Source organism: Puma concolor, chromosome A2 (genome assembly GCF_028749965.1).
Source record: "Puma concolor isolate L17-30 chromosome A2, mPumCon1.1.hap2, whole genome shotgun sequence".
NCBI classification, from domain to species: Eukaryota; Metazoa; Chordata; class Mammalia; order Carnivora; family Felidae; genus Puma; species Puma concolor.
This window is the reverse complement of record NC_141668.1, coordinates 6,714,967-6,735,762: the sequence shown is the minus strand read 5'-3', so window position 1 is coordinate 6,735,762 and position 20,796 is coordinate 6,714,967. Positions and strand designations below refer to the sequence as shown.

Sequence of the window (20,796 nt, the reverse complement as noted above, 5' to 3'; positions counted from 1 at the left end):
CATGGGCTGGAGGAGAAGAGGCAGAAACACTGAAGATGAGTCAAGTGTAGTCTGGCCTTGGTGGGGGGACAGTGGCAGCATTCTTAGTGGCTCTTTTCCCCGTGGAACACTGTTAATAGCCTTCAGAGTCTCCTCTGGGAATCTGAAATCATAAGCCCAACAGAAGGCCACTCTCTCCTCTCCCATCGCTTGCTTCAACGTCTGTTCCTAGTGCTGGACTTCCAGAACTCTGATGCACATACGAGCTGCTGGGATCCTTGCTGGGCCCCTGGGCAAATCCCCTTCAAACTGGCTTTGGGTGCCTCCCTCCCATGTGGCCCCATTTGATATATGAAGAACACATTCTTTTTCCCCGTTAGTGAAAGTTCTGACTGCGTCCAAGACCTCCACCAACATGTGTACTCTGCTCCCTCCACAGAGCAAAACAACACCCTTCATGTATCCCATGACCACCAGGCAGCAGAGCCAAACTCTGAAGGACACACAACAAGTCTCTTAATGTACAGCGCCCACACCCCTCTGGCAGTATCAAACTCCAGAGGCCGCCTCACTAGGTTTCAGGAGAGAGAAAACCTCCATCTCTCTGGACATGGCAAGCAGAGACGACTCCCTGTGGAGCCTCCCTTACATAGTCACACGGTTACACCTGGGCCACCTTCTGCCCTGGGGAGACGATTCTGCCACAGATGAACTCCAAGAAGTGACCAATACTAATTTGTCATTGTCCCTATAAATTAAATGTTCTCGTCTAAAAGCCCTTTCCTCTTGGGATGCCTGGCTGGATCATTTGGAAGAGTATGCGACCCTTGATCTCATGGTCATGAGTTGGAGCCCCATGTTGGGTGTAGAGATTACTTAAATGCGGAAACCTAACAGAAAAGGTCCTTTCCTCTTGACCCCTTCAAATATCTATCAAATTAGTTGAAGGACTAAACCTCACAAAACTGGTTCTTGCTTCTTCCTTTGGACATCCTATATGGAGCTTCTAGCATATAGTTTTGGACTGTGGGGTATTGGCAATTAGTAAAGATTCAACTGATATTAAGGGAGATATTTATGTTACCCCGAGCCTTTCATATAGCCTTCTGACCCAGATTTCAAGTTAATGCAGGTCATTTACATTAGACCCTAACTTTGACATCTGATATTGAACTTGTCACAAACCTAACTGAACACTGTTGCTTCTGACTCTATCCTTCCCCTGAAAATCTTACCTGTCACCCTGAACTTTCCTGTTTCTGAATAGAAGCATGACCATCATACCCATCACCCGCATGGACACATCCTACACATCCTTCACAGTAGACTTAATACGCTAAATCTTTTTTCAGGTCTTCCTCTATAAATCCTAGTGTAAATTCCCCATCATGAGTCATGACGATCACATATTTCAACAACAGGGATCATGGACACATTAAACGCTGGAAATACCACGGTCTTCAGCACTGAAATAGAACCATCTTCAGGGAAAACTGGGACATAAAATATGTTAAGAGAAGTGAGTGAGCAATATTTCAATTGTCAAGTGAAGAGATAATGATTTATTTGATTTACTCGTTTTTCTCTGGGTATGTGTTACCTTCCAAAATAGAACCTAAGGTTGGGAAAAAAGAAATTAGCTCACGTAAGCTGCACATTCAAACAGCCCTCACACAGGTTAATTGTATTAAGAATGCTTCTGCATATCTCTGAGAGAAAATATCTTTTAAACGGTTCTGAAATGAAAAACGTCAGGAGAGAGCATGAATACTTTTCTCTCTAGACATACTATCACACAAATGAGTCACTTACAAGGAAGTACTTTTGAACATAAGAACTGCATGATGGCGAAGAGTACTTTGGTCTCACTTTGTCATTTGACACATGTTTTCTCATGAGGGGATTTTTCTTCCATGTTGCTTTTACTGCATTCTGAATACTGGTGATGAATCTTAGAATGAGCGGGTATTTAGAATCTTAAATTTTCCAGACTTAATCTCTAATCCATCTCCCAAAAAGTCACTGATATGGTAAACACTCTCAGTCATGTTCACAGACAAAACAAAGGACGAATAAAAATTCTAATAATTTGGATTTGGGATGTCTGCAATCCTTGTGAGTGACTGAGAGTCACCCATCTAACTTTGAAGTTTCTTTATTATTTTAGCAAGACAGAACCTTTCATCTACTTACTGCAAAAGTCACAGCATGGAAGGGTAAGGAGAGATTTTTCTGGTGTCAGGAAACAAGCACTAGAGGGAATGTAAAACCATCAACAACAATAAAGATGCTCTGAAAGAGAACTGGGTACCATAAGATTTATCAATCAGGTTCTAACAAGAAAAAGATAGTCTGCTCTCATTAGGTAATTGGAGAAAGTTTAGAGAAGGGGCCTCTTACACACTGTGCACACAGGGAATTTAGAAAACACAGGGACGTTGATAGTATCGATAAGAAAATTAAATCCCACCTGCAGGGGTGAACAAAGACTGGAATGCAGAAGAAGAGTTGGGTAGAAAGCCCACCAAGGGAGGAGCTGTGACCTTTAGCATAGGTCTGCAGCTAGTCAGAGATGGCTCTGCAGAGATAGAGGTGGGAGAATGGATACCCCAGCCTTGCTTTTCTACTTCCACAGGGCCTCTGACTTGGACTTCCCATTGGCCAGCCAGGCAGAAGTCAGAGAGCAAGAGACCCCACCGATGTAGTGCAACTAGATCAGCCTCAGGGGGCAACGAGCTAGGGTGAAGTGTGATTCTGCAGAGGCAAATGAAAACTATGTGGCCCAGATGGGATTTTTCAGATACAATTGGAGACATTTTAAGTTAGGATGGTCCCTGAAAAAGAAAAGAGAGAAACACAATAAGAGAATCCTGTGACTTTCAGATCTCCATGAACCACAGAACAATCTTTCCAGAGAAACCCAATACCTCCCTAAAAAGTACTTGTGACCATGCAGTGCAACAACGCATGTGACCAGTGGTTCAGACACTGAACATGTGCAGGATTTCTGATTTGAACTTTCCTGAGTCTTTGAACTCTATCTGCCATTGCCTGATTATGCCAACTTTGTGTGAAGAGGGACAGGTGGGAAGGGGAGGCACTGGGGACTGAGAGCTGGGAGAGGCTTCATTCTGGTTAGTTCTCACTGCATAACAAACCATTCTGAAGCTCAATGGTTAAAAACAAAACCATCATTTATTTGTTCTCATAAAGCTGCAATTTGGTCAGGACTCAGTGGGAATGGCTCATCTTTGCTTTCTGCAACTTCGCCTGAGATGGCGGGGCAGCTGGAGGGCCCGCTTCTGTGTTGCCTCATTTGCATGGCGGGCAAGTTGGTGTGAGTCACAAATGAAAGGTGAGCTGGGAAGTGTGCCAGTGACTTCAGGCCCTCTGCATGGGGGCCTCTCAAGAGACAGCCTGGGCTTTCTCACAACATGGCAGTCAAGTTCCAAGGGCAAGAACTCCAACAGGGCAAGGAAGCATTGCCCATATGTAACCTTAGAGTCACAAGGTGTTGCTTCAACCATCTGCTATTAATTGAAACGGTCCCAGATCTGCCCAGTTCCAAGGTAGAGGACACAGGCCCCACAACTCAGTGGCAGGAGTAACAGGGTCAGGTTATAGGAAGAATAAGTAGAAGCTACTGTCACAGCTGTCTATGGAAACTACAATCTACCACTATTGCAAATCATCGTAAATTCAAAAGAAAAAATGAAATGATCTTTACTACCAGAACATATGCCATATTTTGGAAAGCACCCTCCTAATCCCATCTAAAACATGTTCAAATATGCCCTTCTCAGCTTCTTCCTTGATATATTTTAATTGTTCATCATAAATCCTCTTTAGCCATTTTATTTTTTCCTCCCGTTCTTCCTGTGATTTATCAGCATATTCCTTTTCTACTAGTTTAATTTCATTATTTAATTGATCGGTGTAGATCTTCTTCAGGTCTTCTTCCCGTTGCTTCAGCCTCTTCTCTGTGTCCTTGTAAATGGCATCGGTAAAGTAATCCCCTCCGTTGCTCTTCACCATCTCCTCTATCAGCTCCACCAGCTCCTGCACTTGAGCTTCCCTCTCGGCCTCTGAGGCTTTATTGTTGAAGGCACAGCAGCGGTTCCCACACTCTCTGATGATGTTTTTTAGCTTCACATCTGCATCTGCTAAGAAGTCACTCAGGCTCTGACCCTCCAAGTCATCTTTGCCAGTGAACAACACGATCATGTGCCTCAAGGCTGGCTTCCCAAAGACAGCCTTGATCAATGCCACGGTCTTCTGCTCTTCATCTGTGTGGCGGCCCAGATGGATGACCAAGACGATGGCGTGGGGCCCAGGGCAGGAGTAGAGGACACACCGGCTGATTTCCCTGCACGTCGTATCCAGGGTCTCCTTGGTGTCAAAGAGCCCTGGGGTGTCAACAACAAGAAGTTTCTTCCCCTTCCATTCCTTGGATGATTTTTGACACTTGGGAGTGACAGCATTGGGAGCAAGTCTAGACTCAAAGACTCTACTCCCCAGGATGGTGTTGGCCGTTGCGCTCTTCCCACTTCCAGTTTTCCCCACCAAAACAATCCTCAGACTGTTGTCCTGAGGGTCTGCCATGTGGTAAAAAAGGGAAAGAGAAGAAAAAGAGTCAACGAAGGTAAGTGGAAACCATCACATTCCTCTTATCTCCTTTGTGTTTCTCCATGAAAACCTGCAGTAGTGTACTATCCATGTTGGTCCCATAAAGACGAAAAGATGAAACAATTCAATCACCATGGAAGAAACAACAAAGTAGTTAAAGAGTTCCCCTACAAAAGAGTACCAGGTCCAAATGGTTTCATGGGGATGTCACTTAAACCTTTCTTAAACTATTCCTGATGACTTAAAACAGAAGGAAATCTTTCCTGTTCATTCTATACCACAAGTATGATATTGATCCCAAAGGCTAACAAAGTTTTCACCAATAAATAAAGCTACAGACATGTCTCATTTGCAAATACTATTGCAAAAATCGAAAATAAATTGTCAGACACTAAAAAGTAATACCCCATAATTAAATGTGATTTATTTCAGAAATACTACGGTGGTTCAATATGAGAAAATGGATTGTTACAATACATCCTCTTTAGTAGAGTTAAGAAGAAAAATACTTTGATGCAGAACAGACATTTCCCCAAATTCAACACTGTTTTAATAGATACTTCTTTAACGTGATTTTATAGAAATATAAATTTTAACAAATTTGTCACATTTTTTCTCTGCAGCTAAAATAGTTGACTATAAACTTCATTTGGATGAATGAAGAAAGAAAATTAGCCTGTAGAGTCAACAAAGAGAAGAACGATGAGGGAGGGCCATCTCTACCAGATAGTAAAATATGTTAGCCCCTATAATTAAGGCAGTATGACGTGTGTGTGAACAGAGACAGAACGGAAAACAAAAACAGACAATTCAGAGTTAGACCAAATTGGTCTACTATATTCATGAGTATCCAGTGCAATTGTATTACGTTACCTTTATCGTCCATAAGGCAGCCTCTCACAGCAATGGGGAGAAAGATGGACTAATAACCAGCATTGGGATAACTACAAAACCACACAGAAAAAGACAAAACTGCACCCACGTCTTCAAGCCATTCACATGCTAAATACATTAGAAACATAACACTAAAAATCAATCCACATAAATACTAGAAGAAACTCAGACCAATCCTTTGTAACCTAGGGGCGGGGCAACTATTTCTAAGATTTGAAAGATTGTAAAGAAAAGGATTCATACATCTGACTGCATAAAGACCTAAAAGACAATGGGAGACAAGGAGCATCACAATTAAAATATGAATGTCAGACTATATCAAAGAGGGTTAATTCTCCTCTTATACAAAGAATACCTAAAAGTAGAGAGACAAATTTCCAACAGCTCGATAGAAAATGGAGCAAGACATAGGAATAAACAGTTCAAAGAAAAAAAATGTCAATGCTCCTGAACTATGTAAAAATACATGAACACTCACTTAAAGTAGAGAAAAATAAATCCGACATAGGAAAAGAAAATAACTAAATATAGTAAATGAAAATTACACTGAGATACTATTTCTCCACTTACGGATTTGGCAATAATCCAAAAATTTGCTGCTATAATCAGTCAGTAAAGGTTTAGAGGAAACAGGTTCTCTTCTCCATGGCTAATGAAATTGAAAAACAGTCTAAAACCTACAGAGGAGAAATTGGCAATATCGTACAAATTACATATACATTTATTGGATTGTGAGTCCCAATTTTAGGACTTATGCCTGTAGTGGTCAGGGCCGCTCACTCTTAAACGTGCAATTTTGGCATACTATTTCTTTTTTAATTTTTTTAAATTTATTTATTTTGGAGAAACAGGGTGAGAGAAAGCGTGAGCGGGGGAGGGGCAGAGAGAGAAGGAGACACAGAATCTGAAGCAGGCTCCAGGCTCCCAACAAGCTGTTAGCACAGAGCCTGAAGGGCTCGAACCCAGGAACTGTGAGATCATGACCTGAGCGAAGACGGACTCTCAACCGACTGAGACACCCAGGCGCCCTAGCATACTGACTATTTTAAGTGAAAGTAACTTAAGATACAACCTATGTGGGAAGATTACTAAGACCCTCTTCTGTCCTCCTGCAAGCAGGAAACAAATTCTCACGTGTAAAAGGTGCCCATCCTGTCCCAGGAGGTAAAGAGACACTCTCATGACAAGGGGTGGGAGATTCAGAGCCAAGAAGACTGTATAAACAGCCCACTACTTTCTACTAATTTACTATCCCAGCCCAAAGTCTCTTTAGAATTCCTCCCTAACAGATGCTCCCAAAGTTAAGTTTTCCTTGTTTTGTCAATCCCTCACAGATCCATCGTCTCTTTGCCTAAAAAGTATAAAAACTTCCTGCCTTGGTCATTTCCCTTCATCTTAGTTTCATTACTGAGCATGTGTGCACACTGCTTTTTTTTCTCTTGTTAATCTGCCTCAAGTGAATGTAATTCTTAGTGCAGCTGGAAGACCTTGAAGGGTAGAGGAAGAAGTTCCCTTTCCTTATGTCCCAGAGCTACACTGACAAAACCACAGGAAAAGTTTAGGCATATGTTTATTCTCTGTGTCACTATTTGTAATAATTAAAGACCAAAAACCTACCAAATACCCACCAGTAGGAGTCTGGTTGAATAAACTAAGGTACATACACACAGCGATGTACTATCCAACTGTAGAAAGGAATAAGAAATACCTCTCTATGCCGGAATGGAGAGATCTCCAGGATATTTCATTAAGCAAAAAAAAAAAAAAAAAAAGGCAAAGTGAAGAAAATAATATTTAGTTTACTGTATTTCTCTAATGGGGAGGAACATGAACTGTAGGTACAAAATACAACATATATTTCAGGCACATGAAAAAGCGATGGCAGATCATCTGAACCGTTACCAAAGAAGTTACTGACAGAGGGATGGGAGGAATAAGGCGGGGGCAGGGTAGAAGCTGGAAACTACTTTGAGTATACTTAGATGTCATAGATTTGTCTTGAAAGCATGTACTTCCTTCTTTTTGAGCGTTTGAATCACAGCTCTTTTCCTTTATGAAAGACCTACATGCGTACCTGCTGTTGCTGGCTGAAATACATTCTAAGAGGATTTTTCATTTGCACAAAAAAAAGCTGAACACGAGTACAGCGTTCCGCATTTGTTTTACAGCCAGTTGAGCTAATAGAGAGGCCAAGTGGGCAGTTGTCCACGCCAGCTGCCAATCACCTTCCCCAGGAACCTCACACAGGGGTTCACCATCCAGTCACCAGTCTGTGAGCCAGATGAGCACGTGGGCTTTCTCTCAATTGAATGTGTGCATCTGTTAACAAGTTGTGTCTAAAAGTATCAGAAACACATAAGGGAGGTTATTTGGGGGAGATCTGGGAATGCGCACCCTTTTTCCATGTACATTCATGGTAATTGCTTCTCTCCTTTATGTCATTTTGTTTCATAAAAGATTTCATAGGAACGTTCTGCTTGTGGATAGTGAGGAACATCTGTAAATAGCTTACATAATTATACAACAAAAACTATATTTTCAGATAACTAGTAAAAATCAAACGCAAATACAATACATAGTATTTCGTGTAATAGACAAACCACAAAGAATTGGTCCAAGAAACTTGAAAATGGAGTTACTTCATTGGCTATTGTCCTAATGGGATATAGTGTAATGCCAAATAGGGGGGGGGAAACGTCAAGAAAATCTTAAATTGTTTTCAGGAATCCTGTCCTTTTCTTAGCTTTTTGTGCACATGTGTAGTTTTGAAGCCCAAGGACAAGCCCAGTGGCAATGAACACCCTTAGCGCCCATACTGTGCCCTTCAAATGCCATTTCCCACAAAAAACATTAAAAATCTTAGGAGAACGTACCGATTCCAGATCTGGGCCAAGAAACGTGCAAGTGGATCCTACACTATCTAGTCATACTATAAAGTGAGGATTCTATCAAAACTACTCAGACCGTGGGATGCCTGGCTAGCTCTGTCAATGCAGCATGCATCTCTTGATCCCACGTTCATGAGTTCTAGCTCCACATTGGGTACAGAGATCACTTTCAAAAAAAATGTTCGGATCTTACCGAAAGGAGTACAGGGCCAACTTGAAGAGGCTGACTGGACAGAGATGGGGTAATTTGACTATCAATGAGAATAATAATGTCAATGGATTAAAATTCATCAACTATGTTGACGTTCATGAATTCATATCAATACCATCATCGCAAAAGAAGTGAAGTGTTCTCTCTGGGGTATGCTAGGAAATGATGTCATCAGTCTGAACATGGACAAAAAAAGATTCAAGCATTCCTTTTGTCTTATTAACTACACCTTATGGAAATGAAAGTATGATTCAGGGGAACTTTCTTTTTTAAAGGATTATGCCATCCAATAAATGAAGAAAGAATGATAGAATTATAATATTATTATTTGTGACTGTTAATGAAAGAAAGTTACTCTAGACTATCATTACAGTTTGCTACATTACAGAAAGAGACAGAAGAATATATAAGGTGCCTTCTGATGGACGTTTACAACTGCACCTATGAAATATTGCCACCCAACTAACCAGGCAGCCTTAATCTGATCAAACCTCTCCTTAAATATAAATTTATACAAAATACGGAAACTAGAAGAACATGTCATATGACGTCTTGAGGATTTAATGAGCAAAATGTACACTGTCCAATTCTCTTGGAAAAAGGACCAACCATTTCTTAACCAAAATCATTTTACAAAAAGAAAGGAAGGTGAAAACTTATTTATAAAATTTAACTTAAGACACATGAAAGAATCGAAATTTATGAACCGTATTTGGAGCTGATTTCAATTTTCAATTCTAGGAGACGATCTGGGAATTGGAATACACCTGGTAATTTTTTAAAAATTCTAATTGCTTTTTCAACTCTGATTATGGTATATTTTAATGACCTTTATCTTCCAGACATACATATGTAAATAATTACTGATAAAGTGATAACATTTTTAGTATTCTAGTAATGTAATACTTTTTAGTATTCTAATGTTTAAAGTGTATGTATGCATGTATGTATGTATTTAATCTCTACACCCAGCATGAGGCTCAAACTCACAAGCCTGAGATCAAGAGTCCCATGCTCTTCCAACGAGCCAGATAGGCGCCCCCACTCTAATTTTTGAAACGAGGAGATTGATGTGGCTCAGAAATGCTGAGAAAGTTGCCCAAGATCACTGCGCTAATGGGCTTTGGGCAGAGAAGGGATCCAATGCACAGTGTGTCTGACCCTACACTCATGCATAAACCTTGCACTCTCTGGTCTCTTCTTGGTTCCTTCTCAGGCCCTTGATTCTACATTTCTGTTTACATTGGATCAGAAATAGATCATGGGAGGCCAGGGGAAGTAGTTCACTCTCTGTCCAGAAACATGAACTGGTAGCAACCCTGGAATTAGGGAAGGCAACCAAAGGGCTTCACGCACATTTGTTTTCTATAGAATAGCTCAATATCTCCCCATGGCACCCCTTCCTTACCTCCTCTGTTACACTGTCGATCACACCATTTCTCTCTTACATGTTGGAAAGGACACAGCCAGCTGAATTCTAGGCTTCCTGTGCCATTTGTGACCTGGGTATCCCGGGGAATTTGATAAAACCACACACACACTGTCTGGGATTCAGATTTTCTTTCAGGAAAAAGATGGATTTGGATAGACTGCTCTCTAAATTGCCTTTCAGGTCTAAAGACCTGCCTTGAGGACACTAGTTTCCTACTAAGGGAAATGGATGGGGTGTCAGGCAGCACTCACTCTGTCATGACAGCAACTGATGGAAGATACGCTGTTCAGCAAGTTTGTCCTGCTAAATAGGAGACGTGTGGACATGGGGCAATCAATCTCCTTACTCCCACTCTTCCTCCCCCAGGACCCCTGTGGCAGCATCCTTTTTGCTGGGTTGCTGGCCTGACACTAGGTCCCCTCTCAGACCAGAACCCACACCCATGCACACCCCTATGTCCTGCTGCCCCTCACGGCTCCATTGCTCTGAGGCCCGGCTCACCTTCTTTTGAAGGAGCTGAGTTCCCCATTGTTCTCCAAAGAACCTGTTTGAGCTGCTGCTTTTGCTTTCACTGTGAGGAAAATATGTTTCCCCCTTTAAGCCTCTGAGGCAGGAAGCTCAGATTGGTTGGAGCTAGTGAAGAAACTATTTGGCTTTAAAGAGACAGAAATATTGCCCTATAATTGGAGGAGTCCTTTAGTTTTACCAAGGTGTAAGCTTTTTCTCCATGTGCCTGCTGTCACACCAAATTTTCCAAACCTATATTTGTTGTTTGGGGTTATACTGGTGGATCCCAAAGGCGCTTATTACATGACACAAATCATGCACACAGAGCCAGGCATGGCGTTGGATCATCTTCCCTGCATGGAGTGGGTGACTCTGGGGTGATTCTAGGAAGAAGAAACTCAAATACGTGGCTAGATGTGTCCAAATTTAGAGCCTGGGATGCTTCCCAGTGATTGTATCATATGGGTTTTCATGATAGTCTTTCATGAAGGTCTCAAGTTACTCAGTAAGAATTTACCAACCTTCAGTTACAAAGCCAAGAGTCTAAACGATTGGGAGCCAAGAGAAAAAAAGGAAGATGTGGCCTGGAAAAAGTCTTCCAATGACCATACACCTTCTCTAGTTTTATTCATATGGTTCTTTCAAGCCCCAAAATATGCATGACCTGACAAGAAAAGATGCACCCAGGGAGGAGATCAAACTTTCCCCTACAACCTTCCTACTTTCCTCTTCCCCAACCCAGGCACAGGTAGATTTTCCCAGATTTAGCCAGTGCATCCATTCCAACCTCCTCTGGAAACTTTGAGATGATAGGCAGATGGTCAAACCTCTCATGGTTGACCAGCTGTTCCAATTGTCTCTTGCATCATCATAAAATTATAATTTTTTGATTATATATTTTTGTTCACTACATTGAGACATGGGATTAGTTGATGCTCACACTTGAAGGTGGGTACTAAGAGAACTAAATGTGGCAGGAAGTAGTGGACAATGGGGAGGCAACCCATGGAGGGAAGCAGCTAGATTTGGAAATTATTGTATTAATACTATATTATTGGTCCATATCATTAGACCAGTTATTGGTGCTAATGACGTGGAGGGCCCCAGGTAACTGTTTTCCAACTTGCAATAAAGACACAGACCGGGACCAGCTATGTATTTGCAAAGTCTGGCACAAAAGGAATATGCCAGGCCCTTTGTCAAAAACAAACAAAAAAAATTAAGAATTTCAAGATGACATCAATAGAACAGTAAACCCTTCTAAGTACAGGGCCTGCGCAACGGCACGGGTCACATACCCATGAACTTGGTCTTGATGAGGCTGCATACATAAAAGTCTAGAGGAGAGCTAGAATCCTATTTCCTGCTCAAAATATCTCTACCATTCCCTAGTTTCATTTCAAGCTACATATTCCTTGAGCGAAACTTGTCCTTGGATGTTTTCATGGTCAGCTAATTGCTTCTCCAGGTATTATGCTCAGGTACGCTGTTAAGTTCCCTAGAGGGAACAGGAGACTAGTTGACACAGAATCCATGGATGCCACAAGAAATCAGATGCGGGTCTCAAATGGTAACAGCCTTGTGATCCTTGGTCAAAAAGGAGCATGTGGCCCCCATCAGTCCCATCCTGAGCCCTAAGTTAGGAGTGATCTCCTTCTACAAGATTCTGGATAGAGCAGTATAGCCCCATATCTGAATTGTTCACTTAGCCACGCTCCTGATCATTGAGGGCTTCCTTCCACTTGCACCTATGCTGTGCGCCACAGGCCTCTCCACCGCTTGTCTCCACCTGCAACCCTGGAAACACAACTTTCCACCCAGGATCTTGCTCCTTCCACATAGTCAGAAGCAGAGAGATAAATGTGGACAAAGCCACAGCTTCCTTTTTTATGTTTTCCTTTGATTCTTTCCATTTCACACACACAGAAATGTGGATATAATGAATTTTCAAAAGGTGTGGGGTCATTAAGAGAAAGTCTTTGAATTCTATAGGCGTCTTCTTGTGGGGCTCAGGGTGTTTTCTGCTGCTCAGATCTAGATAATCTCAAAGCTCAACTTATTAAAATAGTGCAGAAATAATGACAGTAGTTTAAAAGAATCGCACCCCTATTGTCCTGTTTCTTCTACATATCCTCTTTGGAACTTTGGTGGATCCGATTCCTATTGCCTCCATAACAAATTCCCAAAACATTAGTAGCTGAAAACAATATAAACTTCATCTTCTACAGTTATGGAGGACAAGAGCATGGAATTAGTCTTATGGAGATAAAATCAAGGTCTTGCAGAGCTGGTTCTTTCTGGAGGCTCCAGGAGAGAATCCATCCCTTGCCTCTTCCATCTTCTAGAAGCTGCCAGCTGTCCTTGTCTTGTGGCCACATCATGCCAATCTCTGCTGCCTTTATCACATTGCCTACATGCCTCTCCTTAGAAGGACCTTTCTGATTACATCCGGGGCCCACCCAGATAATCCGGAATAATCTCCCCATCTCAAAGTCATTAACTTAATCACACCTGCAAAAATGCTTATGGAATAAGGTAACATTCACAGGTTCTGGGGATTAGAGTGTGGCCATCTTTCGGGGGCCACCATCCAGTCTGCCACATTTGGGTGAGTTAACCTCTCTGCAACTCACTCCCCTAATTTTTAAAATGGAATACTTACTTCAGACAGTCATTGTGAAACCAGATAAATTTGTACACATGAAGTGGTACTCAAACCATAGTGATCAATAGGTATTAGTTAGTAGTAATAATTCAACCCTCAATGTTAGTCTCATAGATTACCATCCTGAGGCTCATCTACACATCATAGATGCTGTCTTAGTCAGCGTGGACTGCCAAAATACCACAGCCTGGGAGCAGGAACAACAAGAATTCATTTCTCACAGTTCTGGAGACTGGGCAACCCAAGCCCAATGTGCCAGCCAACTTGTTTCCCTGGGAAATGCTCACTTCCTGATTTGCGAATGGCACTGTCTCACCGTGTCCATACATGCTGGAGCGAGGAAGCAACTCTCTGCTATCTCTTCTTACAAGGGCACTAATCCCGTCAAGAGGACCCCAGATTCATGAACTCATGGAAACCCACTTACGTTACCCCCAAATACCATTATGTTGGGGGTTAGGGATTCTGGAGCCTTCTCTCTTGGTGCCACATAAAACTAGTCACTTCTACTTTGTAACAATCTCTTTTACGTGGATATCACTCAAAGTTTCCTGGTTTCTCCCCACTCACTCCACCCCCAAAGGGCCCTGCATGAAAAGGAAGACTCAGCACCTCCACAGCCTGTCTACCAGGATAAGGGATCCGGATTATCTATACCCCTGCACTCACATGTCTTTAATGAAATTGTCTTCTGGCTCCATGGATGTGCAAGAAGAACTGCCTCTTGCAGGCTAATGGCAGCCATGTCACAAAAGAGATATAGGTGTTAGGCGTGACAGGGCACTTGAGGCTGAATCCCTCAAAGGAAACATTGAACAAACCCTCACGAAATAAGGACCATGCCCCCAAAGAGCCTTTTACTGTCTTCCACGATGTTATATTCGGTTATGAACCACAACCATTCAGTCCTGTTCTCAAACAAGTCTCTGCTTCCTCCTAAGGCTTCTCCGAAGATCTGCCAAAAGTGACCACTCAGAATTTGTGTCTTCACCAGAGGGCCACAGTCTTGGAGCTTCAGGGGAAAAACTGTAGGTCGTGCTCTGAACTACTGTTGCCTCAAAGAGACTCTTCAGAGCAGGTTTGCAAGATGGCAGCACTGACTCAATGCTCAGACTCTGCCAGTGAGAAAAGCCAGGACTACTGGGACTCTCAGTCTGGAAGCATATGTACCTCATGAAATCAGACGACTGACTCAAGATCCAGCAGAGTGAGAAGTAATGACATAGGACTGAGTGAACGGATTCAAGATGTGCCATTGTGGTTATTTGTTTGGAATATTGATGTGTTCTGTTTGGTGTTCTACTTGTATGGCTATGTGTGGAAACCTTATTTCTTTCTCCTTAAACGAATTAGTAGACTGTGTATTTGTAAACCCCCAACAACCGTCTTTAAATATTACCTCATCTTCACCTACCCTCAAAATTCAGAAACAAATGCTTCTACTAAGTTTCATTCACTTTCATGATGATAGAACCATTTGCTTAGGTTTAATAAAAATCTGTCCTCTTGTTTACAAAGATACCATTGGAAAAAATCGATTCTGCAGCAAGGCCATATGTACAGTGTGATATTTGAGAGTGATTGTTGTTTAAACAAAGACCATCAGGCCACTGCTAAGGAGCAATTGTTGGTGTTACATGCGGAGCTAATGTCTCCAAAACCTTCATAAGAAAACTAATATGATGTCTGGCTTCCAGAATCCCAATCACTGGGAGTAAGGAAGTCCACTACCAGGTAGTCCAGAAACCCAGGCAAATTTTGGAGACCTCACGAAGAGGGAAATTCTTTGAGATTTATGGATACAGCATGCAAAGTTTACTGGAGAAAGTGTTTGGGCCTTGGTTTCCTACTCCTAGGATAGAAGAATGGCAGGGGCTTTGAAAAGTCTGATTCAAAATTCATTTTGAAAATTTCCAAAAGTTTATCCTTTGGAATTGATAGTTGCTTAATATGATTAGGCTCTAGATTTCACGAGCAAACTCAAGGAGGCTTTTCCGGTTAATTAAGATTCTTGCTGCATCTGTATAAATGATCAGGCCATGCATAGTAAAAACAATCTTCTAGGGTCAACAATACTTGTTGGAGACTATTTATGATCACAAAGTAGAGAACGCTACGAAAATGATCCAAAATTTAGAAATAGGCAAGAGAGATTACTGGAGTGTTCTATTGTTCTCTGTGGTGCTGTGCTTGATGATCAGCTGTGATATTTTACAACACTTTAAGGACAGAGAGAATTGTTGCACATCTCTGCCTTGGAGATACTCAGCGAATTTTCTGTCTGGTGGAATATAGAACTCAAAAATTACATTTTACTACTCTCTTGAACACATCAACATTTGATTTCAAATGAGCTTTGTGTTTCTGTTTGTTTGTGTTTTTTGTTTTATTCTTTGCTTATTTGTTTGTTTTTAACTAGGTTTCACACCCAGCATGGAGCCCAAACTCAAGACCCTAAGATCAAGACCTGAGCTGAAATCAAGAGTCAGATGCTTAACTGATTGAGCCACCCACAGGAACTTTGAACCAATTATAGATCGTACTGGTTCTCTAGTTAAGCCATGAGTTGAACAAAATCTTTGCTGTGTTTATCCTTGCCCAGGAGTCATGAGTTTGCTTTTTTTGAAAACTGCAGATAAGAAAGAGAGGCAGAAATAGCATGATTCAAGCCTTGGAGGTGGAAATATACTGGACACAGAGAACAGCTAACAATTTGGAGTGCAGGAATCATTACCAGCCTTTACTGAGGGCCCACTGTGTCCCAGGCACTTGCCTCTCCATCATTATCACCTTCGTTCCTTACAAAAGTGTAAACAGATATTAACGGGAACAACGATATCTAGAAGAATCTCATTCTTGGAAGAGGATTTGAGACTGATTATAATGACTGTTGAATACCAGGCCAAGGAATGTGGATTCTAAGCCCTAGGCAGTAGAAGATTTCCAAGAAGTAGAGACCTAAGAAAACTATCCCAATGGGCTTAACCTGGTAACTGCAACTAGGACTGGAGAGGAAGAGATCAGGGGTACTGTATCCTCACACTGCACACACTGTCCCTCTCTTGCCATCCATCTTAAGTTGAATTGTGTCCTCCTAAAGAAGTCCTAACTCCTGATACCTGAGAATGTGACCTACTTTGGAGCACGGTCTCTGTGATGTCATGTCATGAAGTTAAGGTTGAACCCTACTCCAATGCCTGGAATCGTTTCATTCACCATGAGAGAAGTTTACACACAGATACACACAGAGAGCACCATGTGACAAAAGAGGCAGAGATTGGAGTGAAGCACCTAGAAGGCAAAGAACAAAGCACGACAGCCAGCACCGGAAGCTAAGACGCAGCAAAGAAGGATCCTTCCCCAGAGACTACATGGAGAGTATGGCCCTGGGAACGTCTCATTTTGGCACTTGTAGCCTGTGCCAGTGAGACAGTAGCCATAACAATGAGACAGTAAGTTTCTGCTCTTTAAGCAACAGTTTGTGGTCATTTGTTACAGCAGCTCCTGGGGGAACTAATATAGATTTTAAGGCCAAGAAGTAGGGTCCTGCTCTGGTAATTACCTAAAATGTAGGAGTCGTTTCGAAATTGAGTAATGCATGCAGGCTCGAAGAATTCTGAGGTATATGAAAAAAAGAAAGGCCTAAGAGGATGTCGGTGGGAGGATGAACATCCAGGTCACTTTCTGGTGAGGTCCCAGAGAGAGGTGGGGACCACGCTGCTGGACATTGGAGGGATGATGGCACTTGCTATAAAATGGCAGGGGGCAGGGGTCAGGGAGGCGGGCTAAACTGAGGTGTGCTGCTGGGTGGAGAGTAGACCATGTAAGTGATGAACTTGAATATTTAGCTGAGGAGAATTCCGAGAACAGTGTGTAACGTGCGGCCTGGTATCTACTTGCTGCTGCTAATGAAATGAGTGAGGAAAGAGAGTGTGGCGAATCTGCCAGCCAAGGAGAATCAAGATCGCCAGCTGCCAGCAGAGCCCAGGAAGAAGCAAGCAAGGTCCTCCCCTGAAGGCTTCAGAGAGCGCACGCCTCTGCTGGCATCTTGACTTTGGACTCCAGGAGCTACCACACAATGCATGTCTCAGCTGTTTCAACTGGAGTTTGGATGACCTGTCATGCAGTGCTAGGTATCCAGTATGTCCCCTCCACCTTGCCCTGCCTGTGTTCTTGTCCCATCCTCTGAGAAACCCAAAGGTCTCTCCTTCTGTGGCACAGTGTGAGAGGGCAAGTCTTCTAGACTACGTTCTTCCTCATTCCCACCACATTTCTGGCCCAGACAGACCCCGGGTCTCCCTGATGAGAGAGAGCTTGGGGCTTTCTCAGAATTTAGATTTCAGTCCTCTAAAGAATTCTCTTTTTGGAAACAAATATACAACATCAAAGCAAAAAGTAACAATTGTTTCTTTTAAGGAGACAACAGGAATTTAAGGCCTGGGAGTGCGGTTAAGGCCTCCTGAACTCTGAAGGCAAACAGGCAGACTAATAGGGTGCCATGAGCTGAGGGGTCTGAGGTAAAAGCGGGCCCCAGTCCCAGCAGCAACAATCAATCCCTTGCTCTTACAGAATACCAACGCTGCACAAAAGGACTATTTTCTCTTAATCAGCAAAAATGTTTCCTAATATATGAAAATCAGGCAGTGGAAAAGTGTGTGGGCCTGATTCTGCCACGATCAGGATCTATGGCTTGGAGAAAACCCAAACACAAACAGACCCCAAAAAACCACAATCCCCATGTGGCCCAGTTTCTTTATGGATAAGAAGTCCCAGATTGTCTCAATTCAATGCCTCCTACACAACAGCATCATGCGAGACTATCTGGGCTTCTCCCAATGAGGACAAATCCCAAGACACCCCCCCCACCACATGATTCATGACCCTGGGCCCATGTACCTACACAACTTCTCAGGTGTAAATGGCATCTTATAAATGGCATCGGTAAAGTAAGCCCCTCCGTTGCTCTGCACCATCTCCTCTATCAGCTCCACCAGCTCCTGCACTTGAGCTTCCTTCTCGGCCTCTGAGGCTCTGTTGTTGAAGGCACAGTAGCGGTTCCCACACTCGCTGATGATGTTTCTTAGCTTCACATCTGAATCTGCCAAGAAGTCACTCAGGCTCTTCTCCTCCAAGTCATCTTTGCGAGTGAACAACACGATCATGTGCTTCAAGGCTGGCTTCCCAAAGACAGTCTTGATCAATGCCACGGTCATCTGCTCTTCTTCCCTGTAGAGGCCCACCTGGAGGACCAAGATGATGGCGTGGGGCCCAGGGCTGGAGTAGAGGACACACCGGCTGATTTCCCTGCACGTCGTATCCAGGGTCTCCTTGGTGTCAAAGAGCCCTGGGGTGTCAACAACAACAAGTTTCCTCCCCTTCCATTCCTTGGATGCTTTTTGACACTTGGGAGTGACAGCATGGGGACCAACTCTAGACTCAAAGACTCTACTCCCCAGGATGGTGTTGGCCGTTGCGCTCTTCCCACTTCCAGTTTTCCCCACCAAAACAATCCTCAGACTATTGTCCTGAGGGTGTGCCATGTCACTACCAGTGGCTGTGGGGTGTAAAAAAGAGAAGAAGAAAAAGAGTCAACGAAGGTAAGTGGAAACCATCACCTTCCTCTTATCTCCTTTGTGTTTCTCCATGAAAACCTGCAGTAGTGTACTGTCCATGTTGGTCCCATAAAGACAAAAAGATGAAACAATTCACTCACCATGGAAGAAACAATAAAGTAGTTAAAGAGTTCCCCTACAAAAGAGTACCAGGTCCAGATGGTTTCATGGGGATCTCACTTAACTTTTCTTCAACTATTCCTGATGACTTAAAACAGAAAGAAATCTTTCCAGTTCTTTCTATGACATATGTATGATATTGATCCCAAAGGCTAACAAAGATTTCACCAATAAATAAAGCTACAGACATGTCTCATTTGCGAATACTAATGCCAAAATCCCACATAAATTGTCAGACACTAAAAAGTAAAACCCCACAATTAAATGTGATTTATTTCAGAAATAGTAGGGTGGTTCAATATGAGAAAATGGATTGTTACAACACATCCCCTTTAGTAGATTTAAGAAGAAAAATACCTTGATGCAAAACAGACATTACCCCAAATTCAACACTGTTTTAATAGATACTTCTTTAATGTGATTTTATAAAAATATAAATTTTAAAAAATTTGTCTCCATTTTTTTTTCTCTGCAGCTAAAATAGTTGACTGTAAACTTAATTTGGAAGAATATAGAAAGGAAATTAGCCTGTAGAGTCAACAAAGAGAAGAACGATGAGGGAGGGCCAGCTCTACCAGATAGCAAAATATTTTAGCCCCTATAATTAAGGCAGTATGAAGAGTGTGTGAACATAGAGAAACCGAAAACAAAAACGGACAATTCAGAAATAGACCAAATTGGTCTACTATATTCATGAGCATCCAGTTCAATTGTATCGTGTTACATTTCTCTTCCCTAAGGCAGCATCTCACAGCAATGAGGAGAAAGATGGACTAATAACCAGCATTGGGATAACTAAAAAACCACACAGAAAAAGACAAAACTGCACCCACGTCTTCACGCCATTCACTTGCCAAATACATTAGAAATATAAACACTAAAAATCAATCCACATAAATACTAGAAGAAACTCAGACAAATCCTTTGTAACCTAGGGGCGGGGCAACTCTAAGATTTGAAAGATTGTAAGGAAAAGGATTCATACATCTGACTACATAAAGATCTAAAATACAATGGGAGACAACGAACACCATGGACAATTAAAATACGAATGTCAGACTATATCAAAGAGGGTTAATTCTCCTCTTATACAAAGAATACCTAAAGGTACAGAGACAAATGTCCAATAGCTCGATAGAAAATGGAGCAAGACATATGAATAAATAGTTCAAAGAAAAAAAAAGAAATGCCAATGCTCCTCAACTATGTAAAAATATATGAACACTCACTTAAAGTAGAGAAATATAAACCCAACAGAGGAAAAGAAAAAACTAAATATAACAAATTAAGATTACACTGAGATACTATTTCTCCACTTACAGATTTGGCAAAAGTGCAAAAATTTGCTGCTATAATCAGTCGGTAAAGGTTTAGAGGAAACAGGTTCTCTTCTCCATGGCTAATGAGAATAGAAAAACAGTCTAAAACCTACAGGGGAGAAATTAGCAATATCATACAAATCACATATACATTTATTCTTGGATTGTGAGTCCCAGTTTTAGGATTTATGCCTGTAGTGGTCAAGGGCAGGTCACCCCTAAACGTGCAACTTTGGCATACTGACTATTTCATATAAAAGTACCTTAAGACACATCCTGTGTGGGAAGATTACTAAGACCCTCTTCTGTCCCCATGCAAGCAGGAAACAAATCTCCCATGTAAAAGGTCCCCTTGCTGTCCAGGAGGTAAAGAGACACTCTCATGACCAGGGATGGGAGATTTAGAGCCAAGAAGACTGTATAAACAGCCCACTACTTTCTAATTTACTACCTCAGCCCAAAGTCTCTTTGGAATTCCTCCCTAACAGATGCTCCCAAAGTTAAGTTTTCCTTGTTTTGTCAATCCCTCACAGATCCATCGTC

General features: G+C 42.1%; 2 protein-coding genes across 9 annotated transcripts in view; one reads left to right on the top strand and one right to left on the bottom strand.

Annotated features, from left to right (window-relative positions):
- LOC147582951 (GTPase IMAP family member 7-like) overlaps positions 1–20,796 on the top strand; it is a 226,695-nt gene that overhangs the window by 98,707 nt on the left and 107,192 nt on the right. The gene's annotated exons all lie outside the window — the stretch shown is intronic.
- The window catches only part of LOC147582945 (GTPase IMAP family member 7-like), a 252,532-nt gene continuing 234,891 nt past the window's right edge, over positions 3,156–20,796 (bottom strand). For 3 of the 7 annotated variants that reach the window (XM_086686615.1, XM_086686604.1, XM_086686599.1), the window contains exons 2-3: positions 18,103–18,756; positions 3,156–4,574 (exon numbers count right to left, since the gene is read on the bottom strand). In XM_086686615.1, the coding sequence (XP_086542741.1) occupies positions 3,706–4,574; positions 18,103–18,742 (1,509 nt within the window). In that variant the 5' untranslated portion in view covers positions 18,743–18,756 and the 3' untranslated portion in view covers positions 3,156–3,705. Of the gene's footprint in view, positions 4,575–5,003; positions 6,170–18,098; positions 18,757–20,254; positions 20,363–20,796 lie in introns of those variants that run through there. The other 4 variants (XM_086686612.1, XM_086686617.1, XM_086686622.1 and 1 more) reach the window with 4 other exon arrangements.